The 23,196-nt window shown below is 45.8% G+C and overlaps 1 protein-coding gene across 3 annotated transcripts in view; it reads right to left on the bottom strand.

Moving 5' to 3' along the window:
• Positions 1-23,196, bottom strand: part of Aff3 (ALF transcription elongation factor 3) — a 462,391-nt gene that overhangs the window by 15,271 nt on the left and 423,924 nt on the right. For all 3 annotated transcript variants that reach the window (XM_057751149.1, XM_057751148.1, XM_057751147.1), the window contains 5 exons: positions 19,338-20,414; positions 16,274-16,398; positions 13,357-13,558; positions 11,171-11,298; positions 1,827-1,890 (listed from right to left, as the gene is read on the bottom strand). In XM_057751149.1, coding sequence (XP_057607132.1) covers positions 1,827-1,890; positions 11,171-11,298; positions 13,357-13,558; positions 16,274-16,398; positions 19,338-20,414 — 1,596 coding nt within the window. The remainder of the gene's footprint in view (positions 1-1,826; positions 1,891-11,170; positions 11,299-13,356; positions 13,559-16,273; positions 16,399-19,337; positions 20,415-23,196) is intronic.

The following is a 23,196-nucleotide window of genomic DNA, read 5'->3' on the forward strand; positions in this document are numbered from 1 at the left end:
TGATGGTGCAGGGCCTTGATCACTGTCTCATATTATCTGGGACTCTGCGCCCCCACGTGCATCACTATTCACAGGGCCCCACGAAAGGGAAGACTGAGAAGGGATGAACGGAGATTTACCTAAGCTTTCACTTTCACAAAACACGACCCAGAGCTAAAACTCAACCACAAGAACGACTCCTGGGGCTCCCCACACCGTTTATATTTATGCTACTCAGAGGCTGCAGCACAGTCAGCTCAGCTGGACACACCTGGAAAGACCGGGTGTCGCTGTTGCTGCTGTCTCTGCAGCAGCCATGAGTTGAATGTGAAGCCCTGAGTTCTCCCAAGTCTCGAGCTACATACAGAGGCTCTGGCCCTAGACACCGCTGCTCTAGGAAAGTCACATATTCTCACCTTGCGGAATCACCTCTGTTTCCCCATGATTTGTTCATCAAAGAAACAAATCACATCCCTACTCTTAACTACTCTCAGTCCTACTACAAACACAAATAAATATAAAAATAAATCACCAGGCTGGGCAGTGGGGGTGCACGCCTTTAATCCCAGCACTCAGGAGGCAGAAGCAGGTAGATCTCTGTGAGTTCGAGGCCAGCCTGGTCTAGAAGAGCTAGTTCCAGGACAGGAACCAAAAAGCTACAGAGAAACCCTGTCTCGAAAAATCAAAAAAAAAAAAAAAATCGCCAATTTTCATTAACGAAGATACCTCTTTGAAAATGAATATAAATTAAATAGCCAAGGCGGTGGTGGCGCACATCTTTAATCCCAGCACTCGGGAGGCAGAGGCAGGAGAATCTCTATGAGTTCGAGGCCAGCCTGGTCTACAAGAGCTAGTTCTTGGACAGGCCCCAAAGCTACAGAGAAACCCTGTCTTGAAAGAAAATTAATAAATAAATAAATTTTTACTCATTAAAGTTTTAACACTTGTAGTCATACCATATTTTGTGGCAACGCTGTTAAGGAACTAATTTCATTCTAAAGCACTTAATTTTGGGGTGCATGTACTTGATTCACAAAAGCTCCTTCCAGAGACACATTAAGAAATTTAGAAAGTGAAAACTGTAGACCACAGAATAGTTCAATATGCAAGGCAGTCTGTGAGGGACAGAATACAAACAAACAGAGGAGTCTAATGCAAGAAGGTGGGAGGGAGGGAGTGGGGGAGAGGGCTGCAGAGCACTAGGGGGGGCTTGGGAGAGCCTCCATTTGGGGGAGCCCTGGTGAAACTACCATGTATGTGACCTAAGAAAACAAACAAACCCAAACCAAACAAACTAAAAGTCCATTTCTTGCCCGAAATCCTTAAGGTCTCCAAAATAGATCCCCCAAGTCAGAAAAGCTATCCTTCGCAAAGATCAAGTCATGTCGACTTTAAGGTTTAAGTGTGGGTGACGGTGTCTATGCTGTGCACATCAGGGCATGCGCTCCTTTTGGGCAGATGTACACAGGGAACACTAGTCATCCTGAAAAGAGATTTGTGGGAATGAGCCAAGGAAGAGCCAGCGAGGCTAGGTAGAGAGGAAAATGCAAATTCAATTTATTTCTAATAGCTCCGCCCACTGACTCCACTGGTTCTGGTTACTATTCAAACCTTGCGACTAAATTGAAATATTCATTTATCCAGGGCTTTCTTCCAGTTCGACATTACCGAGTGAAGTCATAATTTATTGGGCTATGAGCCTTTGATTATATAAACATCTTCCCATTTAGCAGGCCCAGCCATCCTTGTAATAGATTTTATAATTGCCCCGGCTATATTGCCCCAGTGATGAAGCTGCCGCACAAACACAATTTAGACGAACAAATTTGGAAAGAAAAGGGTCTCACCATCGCATCTGCTTTATGCTTCATCCGTTTAGCTTCTTGCATAAAATAATCTGCACTACGAGGCCTACAAGGAGAGAATATTAGATGCCATTATTGCTTAAGTGCAAGGTCTGTTGAAAATATGCTTCTCTTTCATTCAAACAGAAGGCACAATTTAAAAACTCTGTTTAATATGGAGTCATGTATACTCTTTGCACTTTCAAATTACAGCCTGTATATAAAGTACATTATTTTTCTCCTAAGTTAGCAATTCAAAACCCACTCAATACATGTAGATAGTCTATATTTATAGTTGCTTTAACGCGGTCCCTTAGTGCCTAATTTGTGAATAAGATTTTTTTTTTTTTTACTGTATGGATAAGAAAAAAGTGAAAAACTCTTATTTTGCATAGTCTCTACAGAAAACCTTTCCCCTTCAACTTAAGAACTGCAACTATATCTGGTAATCATCTCACGGAAATGTATGAGTGACAGTATTTATCTGTTCTTATGTGTGTGTCGTTTATACGCGTAAATAGTTCCTGGAGTTGTGTGCACATACAGTTAATTGTCTTAAAGCCTCACAGTGAAAACCCAAGAACTGTGATGGAGTATGATTATGTTTCAGTTGTAATGAAGTTAATTGTAAAATGATGTCTACCTTGTAACAATGCAAACATGGCATGTATCCTCTAGGGTGCTGATTAGCTAGCTGGTAAACAGGAGCATTAGACGTGTGTATTATTAAAGCAATAACCCTGGCCAGTGCCGATCCTTCTGGGAGATGAGGGTAATTTGTCCTGAGACTGATCCGAATGTGCACAACAACCCTAAGTCACACTAAGCCACCCATCATCGGTCGGTGCCTTTAAAATGTTTAGTCTAATAGATTAATTAAAAAAAAAAAAAAACCTTTTACATCCTTTAGATGCCATCAGCATAAACTTCTTTGTATTCCGTGTGTTAGGTGATCAATAAACTTGACCTACTCATAAACAGTACATAGCAGCCAGGGGATAGGATGTCACCAGAGAGATTAGTCATGGACTGTTTAACCTATTACGATATGCTTATTTTAAACTGTCTTGTTTTAGATTCTAATGGGTCATTTACCTCACTGGAATACCAGGTAATCAGAACATTCCTTTATTCAAAGAGATCAGAATACCTAGAGAAACAGTAATGTGCTATGACAAGAAACATGGGTTGACCAAAACATGACATTTTATTCGTCAAAGTGAGAAACAAAATCAGGACCAAAGCTAATAATTAGTTTTGGGTCAAAAACCATGGGAACAACAACAACAACAACAACAAAACAACAACAAAAGGACCTCATGTCCAGCCTCTTTTTCTCTACAAATACTGACAGAGCTGTGGCAGTCTATTGGGACTGACGTGTGGGTTTGTTACCACAGAGAAACGACAACACCACCGCATGGTCTCCCGAACGTGACTGTCTGTCTGTGGGCAATTGCTCCCTCACCATTCTCGTTCCCATGCAGGTCCAAAGCTTTCCATTCCCCTTGATGGGTCTCTGGTGTGGCTGGAGGCTTCCTCAGTAAAACGGGCTTGCTGCCTCCACCTTTGCTTTTCTAGCGCATCGCTGAGGGACCCACAACTCCACTTGAATGGCGTTTCAAATGCCATTCTTTGGATTTGACAGTCTTTGGATACATACCGACTGATGCAAATTTTTGGCAATTTTCACCGTTACTACTTGCTTGCTTTCGCTTTCAAACAGACTTCCTAGAGCATTTTTAGATTCACAGAAAGACTGAGCAGAAAGTATGCCGTTTCCATGTATACTCTGCCCCACGTAAGTACAACCTCCTTCATTACCAACATCCTGAAGTGACGTGAGTGTAATGGTTCAAAGTGACAAGCCAGTGGTGACAATCAGAAGTCCATGGGTTAGGGATCAATTCTAGACGTGTTGTGATCCTGCAGGTTTGGACTCATGACATCCAAAAAGCCACGATCTCCTGTTGAGTCATGACATGCATCTGCTGTCACAGCTTCAGCAGGAACAGGCGTGCTGCTGTGTTTGCTCTTTGGCTTCCCATCCCAGCACAGACGATCAGAGCTCACCTCTAGTCCAAGCCTAGACTGACTGCTGAGCCTTAGATCCCAGGGCCTACAGCTGGGGAGAGATTAGTTTTTACCGTCTCTCTCTTCCAGATGTGTTCGGGCTTCCTGTTAAGCGTTCTTCTTCTCTTAAAGACATACCTCCCAAGTTGGCTTTTATCGACTCTGGTTCTGGGGTCTAGGGTTCAACTCCTCGGCCAGCGTTTCTCAAACACTGTTTCTGCTGTGTCTCCAGTTCCCAAATCAATCTTCGGGCTTCAGAGGTCAAATCTTAGCTCAGGTTAGGTATTCACTAGGGACGCTGGGTAAAATCTGGGACGGTTCCATCAATTTTGATGGCATGCCACTCCTGTTTGGAAGCTCTGCTCTTCCTTTCTCCTGCCTGGAATATTCTGCTCTCTGCTCGATCACTGAGTGTTCACCAAATCTTACCAGGAACTAAGTCTGACCATTGCCATGAACAATTCCTAGGAGCGTCACCCATGCTTCTCACGGTCTTTCCCACATCACAGAGAACTTGGCTATACTATACGTCGTGGGTAATTAATTACCTTCCATGTTCACAGGGCTACAGTTATGGCATGCGGGCAGCTCAGTCCCTGGTGCATTTCAGCAGGAATCATGCTGGTGACCTTTGCGTTCTTCCCCAGCCTACAGTAATCCTTGAATCGTACTGGATTTCTCCCGAGCCTAGGGGAGAGTAGTGCCTTCTGAGAGGGTGCAGCATCATGGCCAATGAGCCGAAGAGTGTCTCCATGGCAACTTGAAATTCTTCCCATCATTATCTGCTCTACACTCTAGTATCCAGGTTTGGTCATTTTCTGTGTGTCCTGTTTTGTAGACCTCACCACTAAAATCATATTACATGCATATTATTCTCATGGGGAAAGAACCTCTTTTGGTCATAAGCTACGGCATCTTAGACTTCACAGGCTTTCTAATTTACTCTTCGAGATGGCAGTAGCTGATAGCCATTAATGTGGGTTCTTCAATCAATGTTTTTACCTGCAGCACAGGAATGCGCTTTTCAAGCCTGAGACGGAGGCTGAGTCACAGACACACAGTGGTGCCTGGAGGGAAGTAACTCATCCCATTTGCTGACCGGATCCTGGCAGCTACAACTGTAACCTGCCACGCTAAAAGACAACCCAGTGCCATCTATGGACCATTTACAAACACGCTCGTTAGAACCCCGTTTGCATATAATGGAAGGCTCACTGTACTAAGTACTGAAAATTGCCTGAAGATTGGCCCATTTTCTCCTCTCAGGTGATTTCTACTGCTAGGCTCTTAAATCAGGCCATTATAAAGTCATCGGGACCACTGGGATGTCACTCACTCAGACTGTCCAGGGTGGCTGTGGATGCACACTAACCTGAAGGCATTGCTTTCTACAGCCATATACAAGTCAGAAGGAAAAATGAAATTGCCCTCACTGCTGTCACAGGTACAGAATCTAATATATCAAAGGTTCTGAAATAAAACCTAATCATCTCGGTATAAAATAGATTTTTCCATTGAATCTGCCTTTACGTGGGAAATGTAGAGTTTTTAAAGTTCTGTAATATTATCACTCACATTATTCTTCATAGTACTTCATGATGGCCATGAACACGCGAATAAAAGTGCAATTAAACGTTGCAAACGGAAGTGCATCCAGTGGCCCACAGAAACCAGAACTGGCTGACAGCCATGTGCATCTTTGTTCTGAGAGGTCTCTGTAACGAAAGCCATCGGTGTACTTGATCCGAACGGTACGTTTTCTTTCCTCCTTTTCTTCCCCCGTCGCCACCTACAAACACGGCCTTGGCTCTGAGCCGCTGCAGGGTGCGAGGGACCTGACATATCTCCTAGTACAGGAGCTTTAGAGGCAGCCTTTGCTTTTTGTTCTCCTTCGTGGCTGAGGGGGAGAGAAAGATGAATGGTCTCCCACGGAGAGGCTGGCACACTGCTTTCTGTAATTCCTACCTCTTTCAAAGGCCGTCCTTCCACAGAGCAAGTCTGTTTTGTGCAAACTGGCAGGGATGAGAGCTCACTGTGTTTGAACAAACAGGTTCCTGGGTGTGGAGCGATCGGGACAAGGTTTGCTTGGAGAAACTGAAATCCACATCAGACAGAGGAGCGGCAACAATGACAGCCAATGCATTTTCATCTGATACCCCCAAAGCCAGCTGCTGTGCCCTCAGGGTGTTATGGTGCCCTCAGCCCTGAAGTGCTTGTTCCAGAAGGAGACTGGCCATGGAAGGGGTTAAATAGTTCTTTTTCCCACACAGCTGCTTGGTAGTGCTAGCTTGCAGAACTGGGGGGCACACCCAGGGCTTCATGCACGCTGGGCAAGTGTTCTGCCACCTGTTCCCCTCCAGCAGTCACTGTTGGCGGCAGTGTTTGAGGCCGGGGGACTCCCAGGGGCTAATGTTGGCTGTCTGCACACACCCCTGCGGATGCAGGTAGACGGTGTGTAAGCAACAAGGATTCGGACGCAGCTTTCATCCCTACAACCCTGACATGGACTGGAACTCTGAGTGCCTGGAACCTGGCTTCTCAGGAGGGGAGTGCCTTCCTCATGCTCCCCACAGGACTTACAGTACCCTTTTCAAGTTGTGATGGCTAAGGGAGGCAAGCTTTTAATCACTTAAGAAACTTTTATTGACATGGAGAATCATCAGCCTCAGTGTTCTTCCTCTCTGGGTTGGACATTTAAAACGATCGATTATAGCAAAGCCTGCAGATTTCAACAAGAGAGAGATGTCCCTTTCCTCCCACCCAGAGTTTCTCTTTTTGTTTTCCCATTGGTCAAAATTTAAGGGCCCAGCCCGAGACATGGAATTCACAATGGAAACAATTCCTTTGCAGCAATGAGGAAAGGGTCTCCCCTAGGACAGCAGTGCCATGGAAAGGTCCCCAGAGTGCCCTGCCTGGCTCTCACACGGCCTATGCAAAAATTCTGGTTGGCTTCCTTTGATTAAATCATAATGCCGGAGATTCAACCTCTCATATACGGGAATCTTCCCGTCCTCTATAAAATTAAAATCCTTTTAGCAAGGAGACTGCTGCACATAATTGCATTACAAATGTCAAGTGCCCACCCCTCCTCCCACTCACATTTTACAAGCTCTCTGTCTTCAGCACTGTGTGTCCCAGGGAGTCTTCACTCAGTGTCCGGAGGGTTAGTTAGGTAGCTCTGCTCCTATTATTGGTGTCGTGGGGACAGATGGGACATTTGGTGGATTGGCTGAGCGCTCTGGTCGTGACTGCCTCTTGTATGTGAAATATGGGCAGGGGACAGCACATCCTTCAGCAAGCAGCAGGAAGTGCTGGACTCCAGCCCCGCTGGCTTCCAACGCAGCAATATGGCTGGCGGGAGCCGGGCTTTATTTCACGCCGCCAAGTCTTTCACCACTTAGCTCCGTGAATTTGGGACTCCTGGACGGAGGCTTCCCATCCCAGATCCCTCTCAATTTTCCTTGGCCAAAGCTCCCTCGCCACTAATTATGACACCAGATAATATATAGCTCAGAGCTCGGCACTAATAAGACCCGTATCTGAGCTGCGAGGTGAGGCCAGTGTCGTCACTCCTTGACATAAATTCTCACAGATTTTGTCTTTTAAAGGAAGAGTCTGTCAATCACGCCTGTGCCACCTTCCCAGGGAGGCTGTGGAGTAGTAGCTGTCACGCTTTTCCTGCTTCTGCTGAATGCCAGGGGAGGAGGATCGGCACAGCCGCTGGTCTGCACTCGTCCTTACCAAGAACAAGCCGGCCTTGATTCCAGTTCTGAAGTGAGGGCTAGCCCCTTCGGTTCATTTGCATCCCCAAAGCACTAACTGGGGCTTAATTGGTAAGAAACACAGGAAAGAGATGTGTAAGAACAGGGATTTAAATGGACTTTCATGCAGGTTCATGGAAAAAGAGAAAAGATAGAAAAAATTCTAGGGCTTCCCTCTGGGAAGGGTATTTATAATTCAGCCGTGTTTATTCAGTGCTCATTCTCGACAGCCTGGCGTATTCAGTTGTTGTCGGAATTGCATGTTTATTTAACCATTAACAAGTATTTATAATACAAAAGGATGAGCTTCTTTCTTTCATTCTTTTTCTCTTTCCTTTCTTCTTCCTTCCTTCCTTCCTTCCTTCCTTCCTTCCTTCCTTCCTTCCTTCCTTCCTTCCTTCCTTCCTTCCTTCCTTCCTTCTTTCTTTCAAGCTACATGACGCAGCTTTAAGAACTAAATGACAGCCTGGCATCTGGTCCTCTCTGGATGACTCTAACTGGCTCTCCACCAGCTTCTCAGTTGCTCTGGTCCTAATGATCTGGCCCTTTCCCTTGTTCTCCTGGCAGCTTCCTTGTTCGTCTCTGTGCTTGTTGACACCCTCAGTGAATATAAGCCAAGGAAAGTGACAGGAGCTGAGGACTTTCTTGATCAAGGAGGCTGTCAGGGCAGACGTTGTCAGGGTGAAAGCAGAGTGAAAGAAAGTGAGGAGGGAAGGAAGAGACAGAAAGAACCACGTGGGGAAGAGGCTCATTGTTGTTGTCTGCCTAGGGATGGTACCGCCCACAGTGGGCTGGGCTTCTACATCAATTGGCATTCAAGACACACCCACAGAGACCACCATTCTCTTGGAGACAATTGCTTAACTGAGGTTTCCTCTCCCAGGTGTGTCAAGTTGGAGCAAACTATGACAGAAGGGAAGGGAGAAAAGTAGGGTAGGAGAAAGAGGACAGGAAGGAGGAAGAGGAATAGAAGGGTGATGAGAAAAAGTGGGGAAAGGAGGAGATGTGGCGCTAGTGGTCACAGGAGTGGTCCCATCCATGTGCTTTTATCTCCTGACTGTAGGATTATGGTGAATGAATCCATCATATCCTAGCTGTTGCTTGTACCTGATACTCAGTAGGCACTTAATACAGCAGCTAGACATGCATGACATTTTGTGTATGTCAGTGACTCTGATCTCTTGAAGGATAGCTATTTTCACAGTTTAAAGGGAGAGACAATGTTGGTTCTTTGCCTTTTGGGTTTTAAGGATTGTCCCAAGCTGGGTGCATGCCTTTAAACCCAGCACTGAGGAGGCAGAGGCAGGAGGATCTCTGTGAGTTCGAGATCAGTCTGGTCTACGAAGTGAGTTCCAGGACAGCCAGGACAGTTACACAGAAAGACCCTGTCTTAAAACAACAACAACAACAACAACAACAACAACAACAAAAAACCCAAAAAACTAAACAAACCAACCAAACAAAAATCTTCACATAGCTTTTTCTAGACTAGTGGCTGTTTAAATTGCATGTTTATTTTACTACTAGAGATTTCAAATCATTTGGGGCAAGTGGCCACAGCTCTCCATGTAATGGGTATTTAAGAGTGTTTTTCTATTTCATTGTACCATATCCCTAATAGAAGGCAGTGCTAGCAGAGTCAGCAACCAGAATTACACATCTTGCCTACAGGCAGAGCCTCTCCATCGGTATAGGCAGGGAACATATTGAGAAACATTTCCCCCTAATAAAAAAAATTCAAGAAACTTCAGATTGGCTATAAGAATTGGGTTGCTGCTCTTTCTGACTTAGTCTTCAGTTTTGAACATTGAAGAAGTCACTGAATTAATTCTCTCATAAATTCTTCTTTCTTTCTTATCATTATCACTCTCCCTAAACCATAGCCTAGAGATGTTTGGTGCTTTGAGTATCCCTTTGTCTAATTCGTCTATTATCAGCGATGACAACCAAACACAAGTTCCACAGTGACCTTAAATATCACTTTAACTGCCTCTGTTTTCAAAAATGGCTAACTTTCACGGGGCCAATCACCAGCACAAAATCCTAACCTGACCCGAGGGAAAACGAGCACCCGCCATTCTGCTCAGCAAAAAGGAAGTGAAGGGAGGTATGTGGAGGAGCTGTTAAGGGAGGGGAGGATTGTATGCACAGAGTTGGCACGTAGCTGCAGGAACCGCAGGAAGAGACCTGGGCCTTGTGGATGTCCATGTAATTCCCCAAATTCAGATAACTTGGCATGTGCTTCTTAAATGAAACAAAGATGTGCATCTGACTTTCAGCCTCCAAACCTTGTGCCCTGGTTGATGTATAAAGTAATATTAATATTTAAAAGACTCAATATGGGAAGCTGACAGAGAAGAAAATACCCCATATTTATATTAGGGCTGTCAAAGAGTGGGCAGGGGAGCCTGATGGCGTCTTATGTGATACCCCCAAGGAGGGAAGCACAATAGTAGTCACTGATACTATTTTTTTCTTCTTAGGAGGGCTGAGAGCTGTTGAGATCAGTTTGTATTTTGACTTCCAGGGGGCTTAGGGCTTGTAGTCTGTCTCTGCAGTTGGAATGGAAGTCAACGGCAGGGCAGGAATCTCCTGCACGAGGTTCCCGGAAGACTTCAGTTATCCTGCCTCACATAGACATGCAACATGCTTGTGGGTCAGCTAATAACTGAACGCAGGATTCAGGCTGAGCTCGTGAAACTCTATCTCCTCCTTCTAGGTGTTCCTTGACCTGTTCTCTCCTTGGGGGCCAAACGATCGTCAGCATCATCTCAGCCTTTCTGACTGGGATTTTTCAGCCTCCTAAGAGCATGGCTGGACATTCTTAGCCACCATCCCCTCCTTTATCCCTTTAAAATGACGGCGGGTACGGAAGATGCATTCAGTTGTTAGCAGGAGAAGTGGACAAGGCTGCTTTTCCCACATAAGGTCTGTTTACACTCTTAACAAAGAGCCTACATCCTGGGAGAAAACAGCCTTCAGGAGTAAACCACTATTATTCTTTTGCTATTACAGTTTATAAAACCAAAAGGACTTTTTTTTTTCCTGATCGTACAAAGTCACCAACATCCTATAATATATACCCTTAGAAATAAGACTCGCTGGAGGGGCTGGAGAGACAACTTAGCAGCTCTGCTCTTGCAGAGAACTGGAGTTTGGGTATCCACACTGGGCAGCTAATTGCCTGTGGCTCTAGGGGATCCATGAGCGCCCATGCTCATGTAACACATACCCAGACAAATATACACATAAATTAAAAAAAAAAAAAGACCCGTTAGGGCAGTTTGCCTCAGTTTTTTTTTTTTTTTTTTTTTTTTTTGAGGTTTTGGGTATCAATTCCATAAGCCCTGGGGAACCTGCTTATTCAGGGGTGCGTATTAAGTTAGCGCTTTGTTTGAGAGGGACATTTAAATTACCATATCACACAAGGGCAAACAGCCACATCGTAAATAAGAGGTAATGACCTTTCTTTCTACTTTCTTTCCTCGCCGTACTAAGAAGGTCCAAACTTACATGTCATCGAAGATCAGCTTCTGCCTCTTGCAGTCCCTGTGGCCATTGGAACCTGGAGACCATGGCTCAGTCTGCGGCCGTGACTTGGTATGGAGGATGCCATTTTCGGAACTGTTGTGAGCTGCTTTCTAAACAACAAATAACAGAGAAGTCACTGAGACACTGGCCACCTGGCTGAAAGAGCCATCAGACAGCACATCTTTTCACCTACAGAATACTGCTTGTTGACTATTAGAAATGATGGTGATTTTGTTTCAATCAAGAAAAGGTAATACAGGCTGTGTATTCTTTAATCAAAATACTGGGAACCACAAGTGGTTGAATATTTAGGGGATGGAACCCAGGTCTAAGTATGAAACTCATCTGTGTTTCCCCTTATACGGACAGCAGTTATATATACGTTAAAGCAATTATCTGAAGTATGCTTTAAACCAGTTTTGTGATTCTTTTTGACTCTGACCTACCATAGAGATCAGGTGTAGAATTTGTGGAATTATGTTGGTGTTCAACAAGTTTCAGATTTTGGAGCCCTTTGGATTAGGGGTGTCCAGCCTGTACGTGTCTTAAACCGAGGACTTCTGCACCTGTTGTCAAATGCTGTTCTCACAGCAGCACCAAAAGGGGGGTCGCATGCTTCTTTTACGGATGGGGAAATCAATACTGGGCAGGTTAGGCAACTTTCTCGGGTGCTAATAGCAACGGTGTGTGGAGTGAGGGCTTGGGTTCACGGCTTCATGGTGATGCAGAGGTGAATCTGCTTAGTGATCACCATAGCAGCATAGCAAGGCGCCTGGCCCAGGACAAGGACCTGCTCAGAAAGCACCACTTGGTGGATGAGTAACTGAAATAAGCCAATGGCTAAACCTCTCAGCATACCCCAGATGACCACGATACATGGATATGAACGTGAAGGAAACCTCTGCTTTGTTTTAAAACCTGAACAGATAGCTTTTCATCCCGTGTTTCTCTAGGAGAGTCTCTCTGAATTCTTCCTGCCTAAGATTAAAGATAATTGCTTCTAAATGTGGGTGCACAGAAAGGCACCGTTTGAAGATATGCTAAGACTCAGGCTCCCATAGAACCTTCTGCCAACTCTTTTGCATCTTAAATCCATGGGGAAAATGTTAAATTAAGTACTGGTCCCTGCCTAAGATCTTTCTTTGCATAGACCATTTATTTTTTCCAGGATAGAGTTTCTCTCTGTAGCTTTGGCTGTCCTGGAATTAGCTCTATAGACCAGGCTGGCCTCAAACTCAGAACTCAGAGATCTGCCTGCTTCTGCCTTAACTGCTGGGATAAAAGGTGTGCGCCACCACAGCCTGAAGCATAGCCCTATTCTTAAGCTTTCTCTCTCTAGCTTCACAGAGCCCTGCTGGCTTTGACAGGCACAGGGTGAACTCAGACAGAACATCTGGACTTACAGATTAACCTGGGCAGACGCTGCTCTTAGAGGCCACGTGGAGGAACTAAATGGACTGTCAGTGATATCTAGAGGGCCCTGGGTAAAGAAACAGCTCAGAGAGATTAAGCAACTGGCCCAAGATCACACTGAAGCTAAAATACCTCTACTCTCTCACCCAGGGGAAGGTTAGACCATCCTAGAATGGATGGTGAAGGGCGGTGTTAGAAACCTCCTGCTTTGGCCATCTCACTGATAGACAAGAGCAGGCTGAGAGCCCTGTAATGTTGGTACGGGTTCAGCCCCAAATATACGTGTGTCATGTGTGGGTAGGACATTTTCCCAGCACAGAAACTGGCTGGTTTAAAACTCCCAATTTTTGAGTGGCTAGGGGATGGGATGGGGGGAAGGTGGAGGGAATGGGAAGAGAGGAGTGGGAACTGAGATTGGTATGTAAAATGAAAAAAGATAGTTTGTTTTCTTTTTATAAAAAATAAAATGAAGCAAAAGTTAAAGGAAAAAAACCTCCCAATTTTCTTTGTCTGGGGACGGTGTTATTCTGGAGTCTGAAATAGTTTCTAGAGGTTTTATAAACAGAAGGGGCTTTGAGTTTCCACTGGGCAGGCTTCTTCCTTCGTATTCTGTGGGGAGAGAGGAGGAGTACTTCTCCTCTGCCAGATCTCCCTGAAAGTCGCCTTCATGGGGCCTCCAGCATGAGTGTAGGACAGCTGTGGGCTGACTCAGAATTTCACTCGAGTTTACTTAGAAAAGAAGGGCATCAACAAACCGTGAGGTCTCCGGCGTGTGACTGCAGCTGGCTGTCAGCCTTAGGCTTTTTGTTGGAAGAGGCAGAAGTCAACACCCCATTGCCGTGAGGGCGGCTGGAAGAAGTCAGGTCCTCACTGGAGTATTTGTGTTTACAGGCGTCAGAGAGTGGCGAAGTGGGTGACCGGAGCATTTTTTCATTTTTGTTTATTGGTATTGCCAAGCTGAAAAGAGAAACAGCAACAGAGTCTCGCAGTCTGCACAGGAAAAAGGGCCCATGCTTCTTGTGGAACCCAACCCCCATTTAAAATATGGTGGCAGTAAGAAGCTTTTTGGGAATTATTATGGTAGAAGTCACTTTATGGCAGGAGGACCACAGAACACAATAAACAAATCTCATGCACGGTTTCTTTCCTCTATTAGGACACACAGCAATCTTGAGTTCCTGCCAGTGTAAGACTAAGAAGAATAACACGTCCACACTTTTGAGTTCTTCATCCAGGTACCTACAAACACTGAACAAACAAGCTTTTCCTCACAATGGTGAGCAGCTTGGGAAAGTCAATCAGCAGTCAACAACAATAACTAAACCCTTAGTTTCTTAGAGGGCACTGGCCAGCATCTGAGCTTGTAGGATATAATCACAGAATGGCGGAGTTTTCCAAGACCTGAAGCTACCTTTCTAACAGCTGAGTTTCTGAATTCACCAGAGACTGATCAAAATAAACACAGAACAAAGCAACTGGTACCTGAAACCACAGTTTTTGACCCTTAGCTCTTACATTTACCTTAAAGACTACTGTCTATTCTAAAACAGAATTTCTCCAACATCAACCATTAGAGAAGGCAGATTCACTTATATTAAAGTCTTAACAGTGATGATGATGCTTATTGCTAGGGATCTATATGTTCTGCATTAGGAAAAAGGATCGTTTGTGAAGGAGATGTTATCCTGAAATAGAGTCAGTCACTGCTAATTAAAGAAACACGTAGAATCAAATAATACAGTTTACAAACAACAACAACTACTACAACAAAAAGGTACAACCAACGAAAATTTAGTTGTGACTCTTGGGGTTATGACAGGTTAACTGTATGTGTTGGTTATCAGAGCAAACAAGCCATTAAAGTCACTTCAAAAAGCAATTTCCTTAGTTGGTAGTCACAGTGGGAACCTCAAGTACTAGCCTCTAAAACAAACAGCTAAGTTTTTTTTTTTTTAAACATCACGCAATTAGATACACGTGGAGACAATTTCTAGTTCCAAAAGTACTGAGTAACATGTTATAGGCAGCTGTCAATTTCTAGTTCCAAAAGTACTGAGTAACATGTTATAGGCAGCTGTTCTGGATGAACCCAAAGTCGTGTCTACTGAAGGGAAGGATGGATGTGAAAAGCCTAGAAGCCATCATTTCTTGACATCTGAGTGAAAAAAGACCTGCTTCTAAGTATCTATTATTTTACATTCTTTACGTGTAATGAAAAACAAACTGTGACATTAAATATAATCATGGGTATATATGACTGGTCCCTCTTCATTGTTGCAAGTTTACATATTCAAGTGGGCCAAAGAAGCATCCTATGGAGAGCCTCCATCTGGGCGATTGGCTCTGTGTTCTTCTGCGGTGGTCAAACAGGCAGTAGAATCACAACTGCAGAGGTTCACAGACCACCCTTTCCAGAAAGAACTCTGTACATTTTCATTCATGCTGTGTCACTACTTAGTGTCAAAAAAAAAAAAAAATCAGATCTCGGAGGCTCTGCTAGACAGTCATGAGAGCAAGATTTTTGAGGTCCATGAATCTGGACGGCAAACGTTCCATCCTCCTCTCTCACTAGAACATTTCCTCTAGTTAGACGCAAGGTTAAGCTGGATCATCTTTAGCAATAGCCACGCTCGTGTCTCAGCAGAGACCATGGGTCTTTTCTTGCTATACTCCAGTTGTTTCCGACACCTTGCAGTATCATTTGTGTTCATTGCTGTGCAGCAGTTATGGCTCTTACTAGATAGGAAGGTCATTTAATGCTCTGACGAATGCACAAAAAATATTTTGGGGCAGGGTCCCTTCATGCCTGTTTCCCTAGTCTGTGGGAATGCACAGAAGACCGTGGAAGCCCTGAGTCTGCTCCCTCCTGTGCAGGGTTTCGGGAGCGTCCTCAAGGTGATCCCCACTGCGCATGGGCCTGTGTGCCTCTGGTCTCCAGCCGCCTCTTTGCCTTTCAGCACTGCTCTACATCTTCCCCCAACCTTTCAGTTTACATTTTTATGTGCTGTGCAGAACCATTAATCTCCCCTTAAAAACCCTCTGTGTATAGTCAGGGAGAGTGAGAAGTGTCTCAGCAGAGGAAAAGCAGGGTCTGTGCTGAGGTGCTTCTAAATGGAAAAGCCTCTAGGACTGATGCTAAGCGACTTGCTTTAATGAATGCCCGGGACCTTGCCTGGCTGGAGGACCATTTATCATAGAGGGAGGTGGTGTGTGGTGGCCTGCTCTGCTCCTTTAGAGGAGTCACTGGGTAGCAGTTTGACCTTGGAGGCACAGATCCTTTTTAAGCCTACAACCTGTCTACACCCAAAAGCTTAAGCGTAATTTTAGGTTCTTATGGTCTTATATCCTTGGCAGTTACTATTAAAATAGTAGCTTGTAAGGTTTGGTTATCAAGTTTTGGGTCGAGAGATCATTGGGGAACACAGAGCTCAGAGCTGTGTATAACTGGTCATTGGTCTCTGGTTATACAGGTTGACTTTGGTTGACTTGAGGGAAGCAAGCCGGCAGACTCAGGTTAGAATAACCAAAAGGATCTTCTATTTCCTCAACACAGTGGCTTTCAGATCTGGTGTCCCCTGTCCAGCTCATCTCTACCTTGGGGGGGCAGGCTGCCCCCTCCAGCTCACTGCTACCTTCAGAGGGTGGCGGGGGGGGGTGGGGGGCAAGGCTTACCTGTTGATGTTCAGGTTGCAGTGGCTCCCAGACAAGGCATTATTAGCAGAGGCAGCCAGGCGTGAAGCACTCTCTTTCTCTCCTGGGGCCTTCTTTATCTCCCTGTAGTCATCTTCGTTGTCACACTGGGCGGTAAGAAGCAGAAGCCAATCAACTTGAGACTCTGAGGGCCACCAGTGAGCTGTGGGGCACTGTCTGTCACACAGCAAGGCCTCTTGGGAGGTGTCCCCACCCACCTTCTCTAGAGAATGAGGCAAGAGCAAAGGCCCTGGCATAGGTTTCATGGCACTCACATGTGCTGGGCTTAGTATGGGTGGCTTGGTAAAGGGAACGACATCATGTCGTGACCAGAACTTGGATGACGAAAGCCACTAAGAGTGTAGGTCTGCAAAGCAGCTCTGGTCTGGATTACACCGTGGCATCTCTATCACTCATTCCTGCATTCTTGGTAGCATAATAAAGCATACAAAATGTGTTTCGTCTAAGCTCATGGAAGCCTCAATGGTGAGAAAGCCCATTGACAGAAATGCCTTTAGTGACCGGCAAGCAGAGGCTGCTGCCTGGTGCACTTTCCTTCTAGCTTTCTGACCCCGAACATCTTCAAGTTCCTTTTGATAAAATAGGACTTGGGTTGGGTTCTTGCTGCACGAAAGTGTTTGACTCTACAGTGTTAAGCTACAGTGGAAATACACTGCCCAAAGGGCCCCTCCTGAGGAGACAATGAGAGCCATCTCCAGTGCGGTACCTTCGGAGCTGTATGGGTGTTTTCCAGGAGGAAAAAAGCAAGTATGAAAGACAGAGGGAACTTGATTCTTAGCTATGACTGTGTCACAAAGCCTCTGCCAACGGGGGATCCTAGAAGCTCATGTTGTTATCGTGGCCCCATGAAGGGTCCAAAGCAAACTTTAAGCCCTTAGATCTCAGGTATAGGGCTTCAGTGGGGTGAGAGCCGGCTCTGTCGGTCTGTGCAGGGAGTCTGATCAGCCATTTGCTCCTTCCAACCCTCCCATGGAGAATGGGAGGCATAGGGAATGACAATTTCTCTACTGAATGGGAAGCTAATTCCCCTGGTCTTGGCACACAGGCAATTGGTACAATTGGTTCTGTAAGGCAAAGGCACTTGCTGCCAAGCCTGCCTACCTGAGTTCAATTCCTAGTTCGCATATGGTGGAGGGATAGAACAGTCACAGGTGTGTCCTCTGACTGCTACATGCACACTGTGGCATATCCATGAGTGTATGAGTGTGCACACACCTACACCCAGACACATACACACAAATATAAAACATTGAAAACAGGCCTTTGTGTATGTATCAAGAACAAGGGAAGTAGTTGCCTTTTGGTGGTCCTTATTTCTACTTTGTAGAAATGAGCTGTTTAGCGCTACTCTGTGAAGAAACACATTCTGTGCCTGTATAACAGACTTCCTTGCTGGTAATAAAGATGACTGTCACCAGGAAGAGACTATGTCTTTGACATAAACCCTTCCAAAATGAGGAATATCTTCATCTTGGCCAGGAAAGAATTGCCTAATAAACATTACTTCCACGTTATCTCATTTAGTATGTGTGTGTGCATGCACATGTGTGTGTATGTGCACATCTGTGTGTGTGCGTGCATGCACACACATATGCACGTGCATGCCTTGGTGCTCATGTGGTCAGAGAACAACGTCTGGGAGTTTGCTCTCTCCTTCCATGGTGAGTCTGGGACTGCTCAGGCCATCTGAACAGCATGGCCCAAGAGCTGATACTGACTGAGTCAATTTGCCCCCACCCACCACTATTAATCAAGGAATTGAAAAGGCTGTAAAACCCATGTGTGCAGAGTCTCTCTTTTTGTTGTTGACAGAACAGATTGCCCTTTGGAAACTGCAAGACGGCTATACAAAACTCAGGCTGATGCATTACTGAGTATAGAAATCTGGGCCCAACAACTGTCTGGGTCCATTTCAACTGACATAACCTTAGACAAGTCCTAAATATTCAACAGTATCCTTCACAGGGACATTTGCATGTAGTAACTGCTGTTGGTAATAATGGCATTTCAAACAATCCACAAGTAGTGCAACCTTTGGTTTGCTGCTAACTGCTTTTGCTTTGTGGTCTGAATTAGCTTGCGTGTGTGTGTGTGTGTGTGTGTGTGTGTGTGTGTGTCTGTGAGCGCGCATGTACCTGTGGAGGCCAGAGTTTGACTTCACGTTGCTATCCATCTTGTTTTAGGAAACAAGATCTTTCACTGGGAACTAGATCACTGGAGAATGTCCCAGGGGTCTGCCTGTCTTCACCTCTCCATGCTGGGATTATAAGCATGCACCTCCCTGCCCAGCTTCTTACAGGAGTTCTGGGGATCAAACTCAGGTCCTCCCGTTGACTCGGCAAGTACTTTACCAGTGGAGGTATCTCTGTAACACTCCAAACGCAACCATGGAAGGGGTTGTTAAAAGTCCTCAAACTTGGCTTGATGGAGGAAGTATTTCCCAATTTGGAAACCTTCAAAACTGGCTGTGTCCTTGAGTCACTGCCGGAGGCTGCCGGTTAATCCAAGCCTCACTTGCCCAGTCTATCCATTCCTCAAGTGTCACTCGACCCAAAGACCATTGTGCCTACAAACATCCTTCCTCCCCAGAGTCTGATTCCCAGCCCTTCTCTGCCTTGAAGCTCCGCTGGCTGATGACCTCAGGGACAGTGCATTCATCTTCCACTTCGGCCAACAGCCTTACATTCTAAGAGGCCTTTTAGTGGATGAGTGATTCCACTATCCACATTATCCTGTCCATCTCGGCAAAGAATGGGGTTCACCATGTGTTCAGTCTCCCTGGGCTCCATGTTCAGCCTGTATCTGCACACGCAGTAAATGCTGCCCATATAACCATTTCCTCAGGCTGGGCCAGTACTTCCCTAGATCACTATATATGTATATCCATTACTTATGCAATGGTTGGAGGATATTCAAGGGCAGCCACCTGCGCCCAGCCCAGCAGCTTATCTATGGTCTATCCCTAGCCCTCAAGTGCAAAGAGAGACAGACTGTTCCTCCCAAAGCCTCCCAGCTCCAGGCCTACCTTGCGTTTCCTCTTGGATTTCGGCAAAGTCTTTTCGGCAGGTGTGTCTAATGCATGGCTGGCTGGCACACTGTCATTGTCCTTGGCTGCAGGAGCACTCAAGATCCCAGGCTCCTGGGACAGGTGTTCTGGGATCCGGGACAGGAGGGTCAGGTCAATTTTGACCCAGAGAGACCTGACCTCATCGCTGTCCTTTAGAGGAGAAAGCAGTTCATTCCGGCCAAAGGGGACCAGCGTGTAGAACTGTTCCTCTAGCTCCTTGGCAATGTCACTGGTGGTCCTGGCGTTGATGGAGCCCACAGGGGCCCGGGAGGTGCTGCAGTTGCTGCTGGTGGCTTCCTTTAGCCGAGGCTCGTTCCCAGCGCTGGTCTGAGTCTTGGACAGGACATACTCCTCTTGTTCCGATTCTAGGTCCGAGTCCGAGGAGGAAGAGGAAGAGGAAGATTCTGTCTCAATAAACTCCTTGGATTTAGGGACAATTCTGCTCAGCCCCCGCGTGCGCCTTTTTTCACAGGTCACGGAGGAGCGCAGGTCCTTGCGGTGGCTGGTCCTGCTGTTACCACAGGGCCTGGTTTTGGGAGGCTCTGGGGGTCCCACCACACTTGCCCCCAGTGTGTCTGAGGCCACGGGCTCCTCTGGCCGGTGGCAGTTGGCACTGTCCCCAGCTGAGGTTCTCTCTGTGCGCCGGGTGGGCTTCTTGCCCGCTGACCTCCTGGTGGGTGCTGGCGCGCTCTCCGCGGGTGCGCTGGGCACTGCAGGTGGCGGGGCAGCTGTGGTCACAGCCACTGCGGCGGCAGGCGGAGACTTTTGCTTTACACTTTTGCTGCCAGGGGCCTTGTTTGCCGTCCTAGGTCGCTGCTCCTCCTTGCAGGCAGTCTTGAGGTCCTTGTCTCTCAGGCTGGCTTGGCAAATCTCAGGAAGTTTCCCGCAGTCCTGCCCTTCATCTTTCACAGGCGGGTAGTATTGATTCCTTTCCGGGCCGTGACTTTCATTTTGGATCAGAATAGGCGGCTTGTGAGGATTGACTTTGTTTAGCCATTTATCCAGCTGCCACTTGTTAGACGGCGCAGGCTCGGCCTGAAAACAAAACCCGGGACAAACAAAACAGCTTTTACAACAAAGCTCACTTAAGAGGGGCCCCGGCTGTTTTGATCTTGACATTCTCTAACATTGAATGGTCTGACAACAAACGGTGAAAGGAAGCCCAGGTATTTGGGGCAGCCCTCTGCTGGTACAGAGGATGCCCAGCTGGCCCCTGGCAACTAGGTATCCAGGAAGCAGTTTCAAGTCCACTTAATAAAACAATAGGACAACCCTGCTTCTTCCCAGCTTACTCCTAGAACTGTGTATGTGTATGTATGTATATATATATATATATATATATATATATATATATATATATATAAAAATGTGAGATTAAGTTTGAGATTCTGTTAATTGGGAAGTAATAACTATGAGGCCCTGAACACTAAAACTTTTTTTTTGACTTGTCACCTTTGAAAAAAATTTTTGAACCCAGGATCATCTCCCCGCACTAGCATACAATTTATATGGAGAAAGCAAGTGCTTACTGACAATAGCAGTATCATTGGGAGGATGGCTCACTGGCAGCAGGGAAAACCATTTTCAAATGCACCCAGCATGCCCTGTATGCCTTGGCAGCCTGACTGCATCTACCCTCAGCCTGCTTCTGCCATTTCTTCTGCCATGGTCTGCTAGGAATGTTTGGGCACAGATGACTTCAGAGACCACTCCTGTAGGCAATTTTGCTAACTCAGAGCAAATCACGGGAGGTTGGAGTTTTCAGAGCTCATATGGAGGGTGCAGCGTGCTCTGAGACAGAACAAGAAGGGCTGTGTTGATTCCCCTCCCTCCCCCAAAGAGGCCTATAGTTTTGAGTCTGTAAGGACTTAGGTTCCAAACAGGAGAAAAGTTACGATTTTGCAAGAGAATGTTGATTTCTGGTAAAAGCTCACTTAAGTACTGCTAGGATTTAATACAGTAAATAGAAAAGTTGTCTTCTGAGGGAACTCCAGACTGACTATTTCTAATTTGTGACTGTGAATGACACAGGGCAAACATTTATAGAGTCAGAGTCACTCTTTTTTTTTCCCCTGTGTGGTCTCTTCTCTCTGAATCCGTGGTGTCCACTGCATCTGGGGCCAGACACTAGCCTAGCCCAGCGGTTCTCAACTTTCCCAGGGCTGCGGCCCTTTAATACAGTTCCTCATGTGGTGTTGACCTCCAACCATAAAATTATTTTTGTTGCTACTTAACTGTAATCTTGTGAGTTATGAATTGTAATGTAAGCAACTGTTTCCCGATGGTCTTAGGAGACCCCTGTGAAAGGGGTCATTCGACCCACAAAGAGTTCATGACCCACAGATTGAGAACTGCTGGCCTATCTATCTATCTATCTATCTATCTATCTATCTATCTATCTATCTATCTATCTATCTATCTATCCATCCATCCATCCTCTATCTATTTACCTACCTATCACTTATCTGTCACCTATCAATCATCTATCTATCCATCCACATCTATCTGCCTACCTATCTATGATCTACACCCTATCTATCATCTGTCTACTTGCCTACCTATTACTTATCTGTCATCAATCAATCAATCAATCAATCAATCAATCAATCAATCAGCTATCACTGTGATGGCACGCCGGACCTTGCACCTGCTAGGTAAACTACACTCCTGATCTCCACTTCCAGCCTCTGAGCATTGTGTTTTAAACTTGTCAGTCATAAACCTAGAGGCAGAATCAGTCAGATTCTTTGATGTCAGAGGAAAAGTTTGTAACATGGGAAATTCTAAGATGCTCCCTGGCATATCAAGATGTATTTTTCAACAATGAGGTGCATATCGTGAGCAGAGCTGGGGGCTCTGAGTGTAGTTACATATCTAAGTGGGCCAGGAGAGGGCTGTGTCTGAGATACGAGGTTGCTAGACAGGTCTGCAGGAGTTGAGGGCACACACAGTTAGGGAGATGGAAAATCTCTGCTAACATCAGGGGATGGAGCCAGCAGGAACTGGCCACAGTATGGTGTCCACCAATCACAGCTGTGCTGGGGAGCAGGGACATCCTGCTGGTCGCTCTTAACACTGAGATCAACTTAGTCTCCCTTATTCCAAACGCTCTGGGCTACGACTTCTTCAGGTTTTGTGTTATTTTTGGATTTTAGACTATTTGTATATAATTATGAGATCATTTAGAGATGGAACCCAAGTTTAAATGAGCCCATTCCCTATGATGAGATGCCATACTCAGCCTTAATGAAGGGGAGAGGGGCTTGGTCCTGCCCCCAACTTAATGTGCCAGACTTTGCTGATTCCCCATGGGAACCCTTACCCACTGGGAGGAGTGGATAGGGGGTGGGGAAGCAAGTGGAGGTGGGAGGAAGGGTGGGAGGGAAAACTGTGGTTAGAATGTAAAATGAAATAAAAAAATTAATAAAAATAAAAGTCATTAAACTTCATACATATCTGATGGCATGTGTCTGTCTGCGTGTGATGTGTATACATGCATAAGTGTATTTCGGTACACACCACAGCATGCATGCAGAGGTCAGAGACAACCTCCGGTGTTAGCACTCATCCTCTACCTTGTTGGATGTAGGGTCTCTGTTGTTTGGTGCTGCCGATGACTAGTTGGCCCGCCAGTCTCCTTCCATGGATTTTCCCGGGTCTGCCTCCCTCCCATCTCTCTGCAGAAGGCCTACGAGTACAGACATGAGCGGCCATGCCTGGCTTTATGGGGTTCTCAGCTCCTCACCCTTGTGCACCAAGCACTTTACTTACAGGGCTACCTCCCAACCTCCTGGCAGTAATTTTGTACAGTTTTAAA

This window comes from Chionomys nivalis, chromosome 19 (genome assembly GCF_950005125.1).
Source record: "Chionomys nivalis chromosome 19, mChiNiv1.1, whole genome shotgun sequence".
Lineage (NCBI taxonomy): Eukaryota > Metazoa > Chordata > Mammalia > Rodentia > Cricetidae > Chionomys > Chionomys nivalis.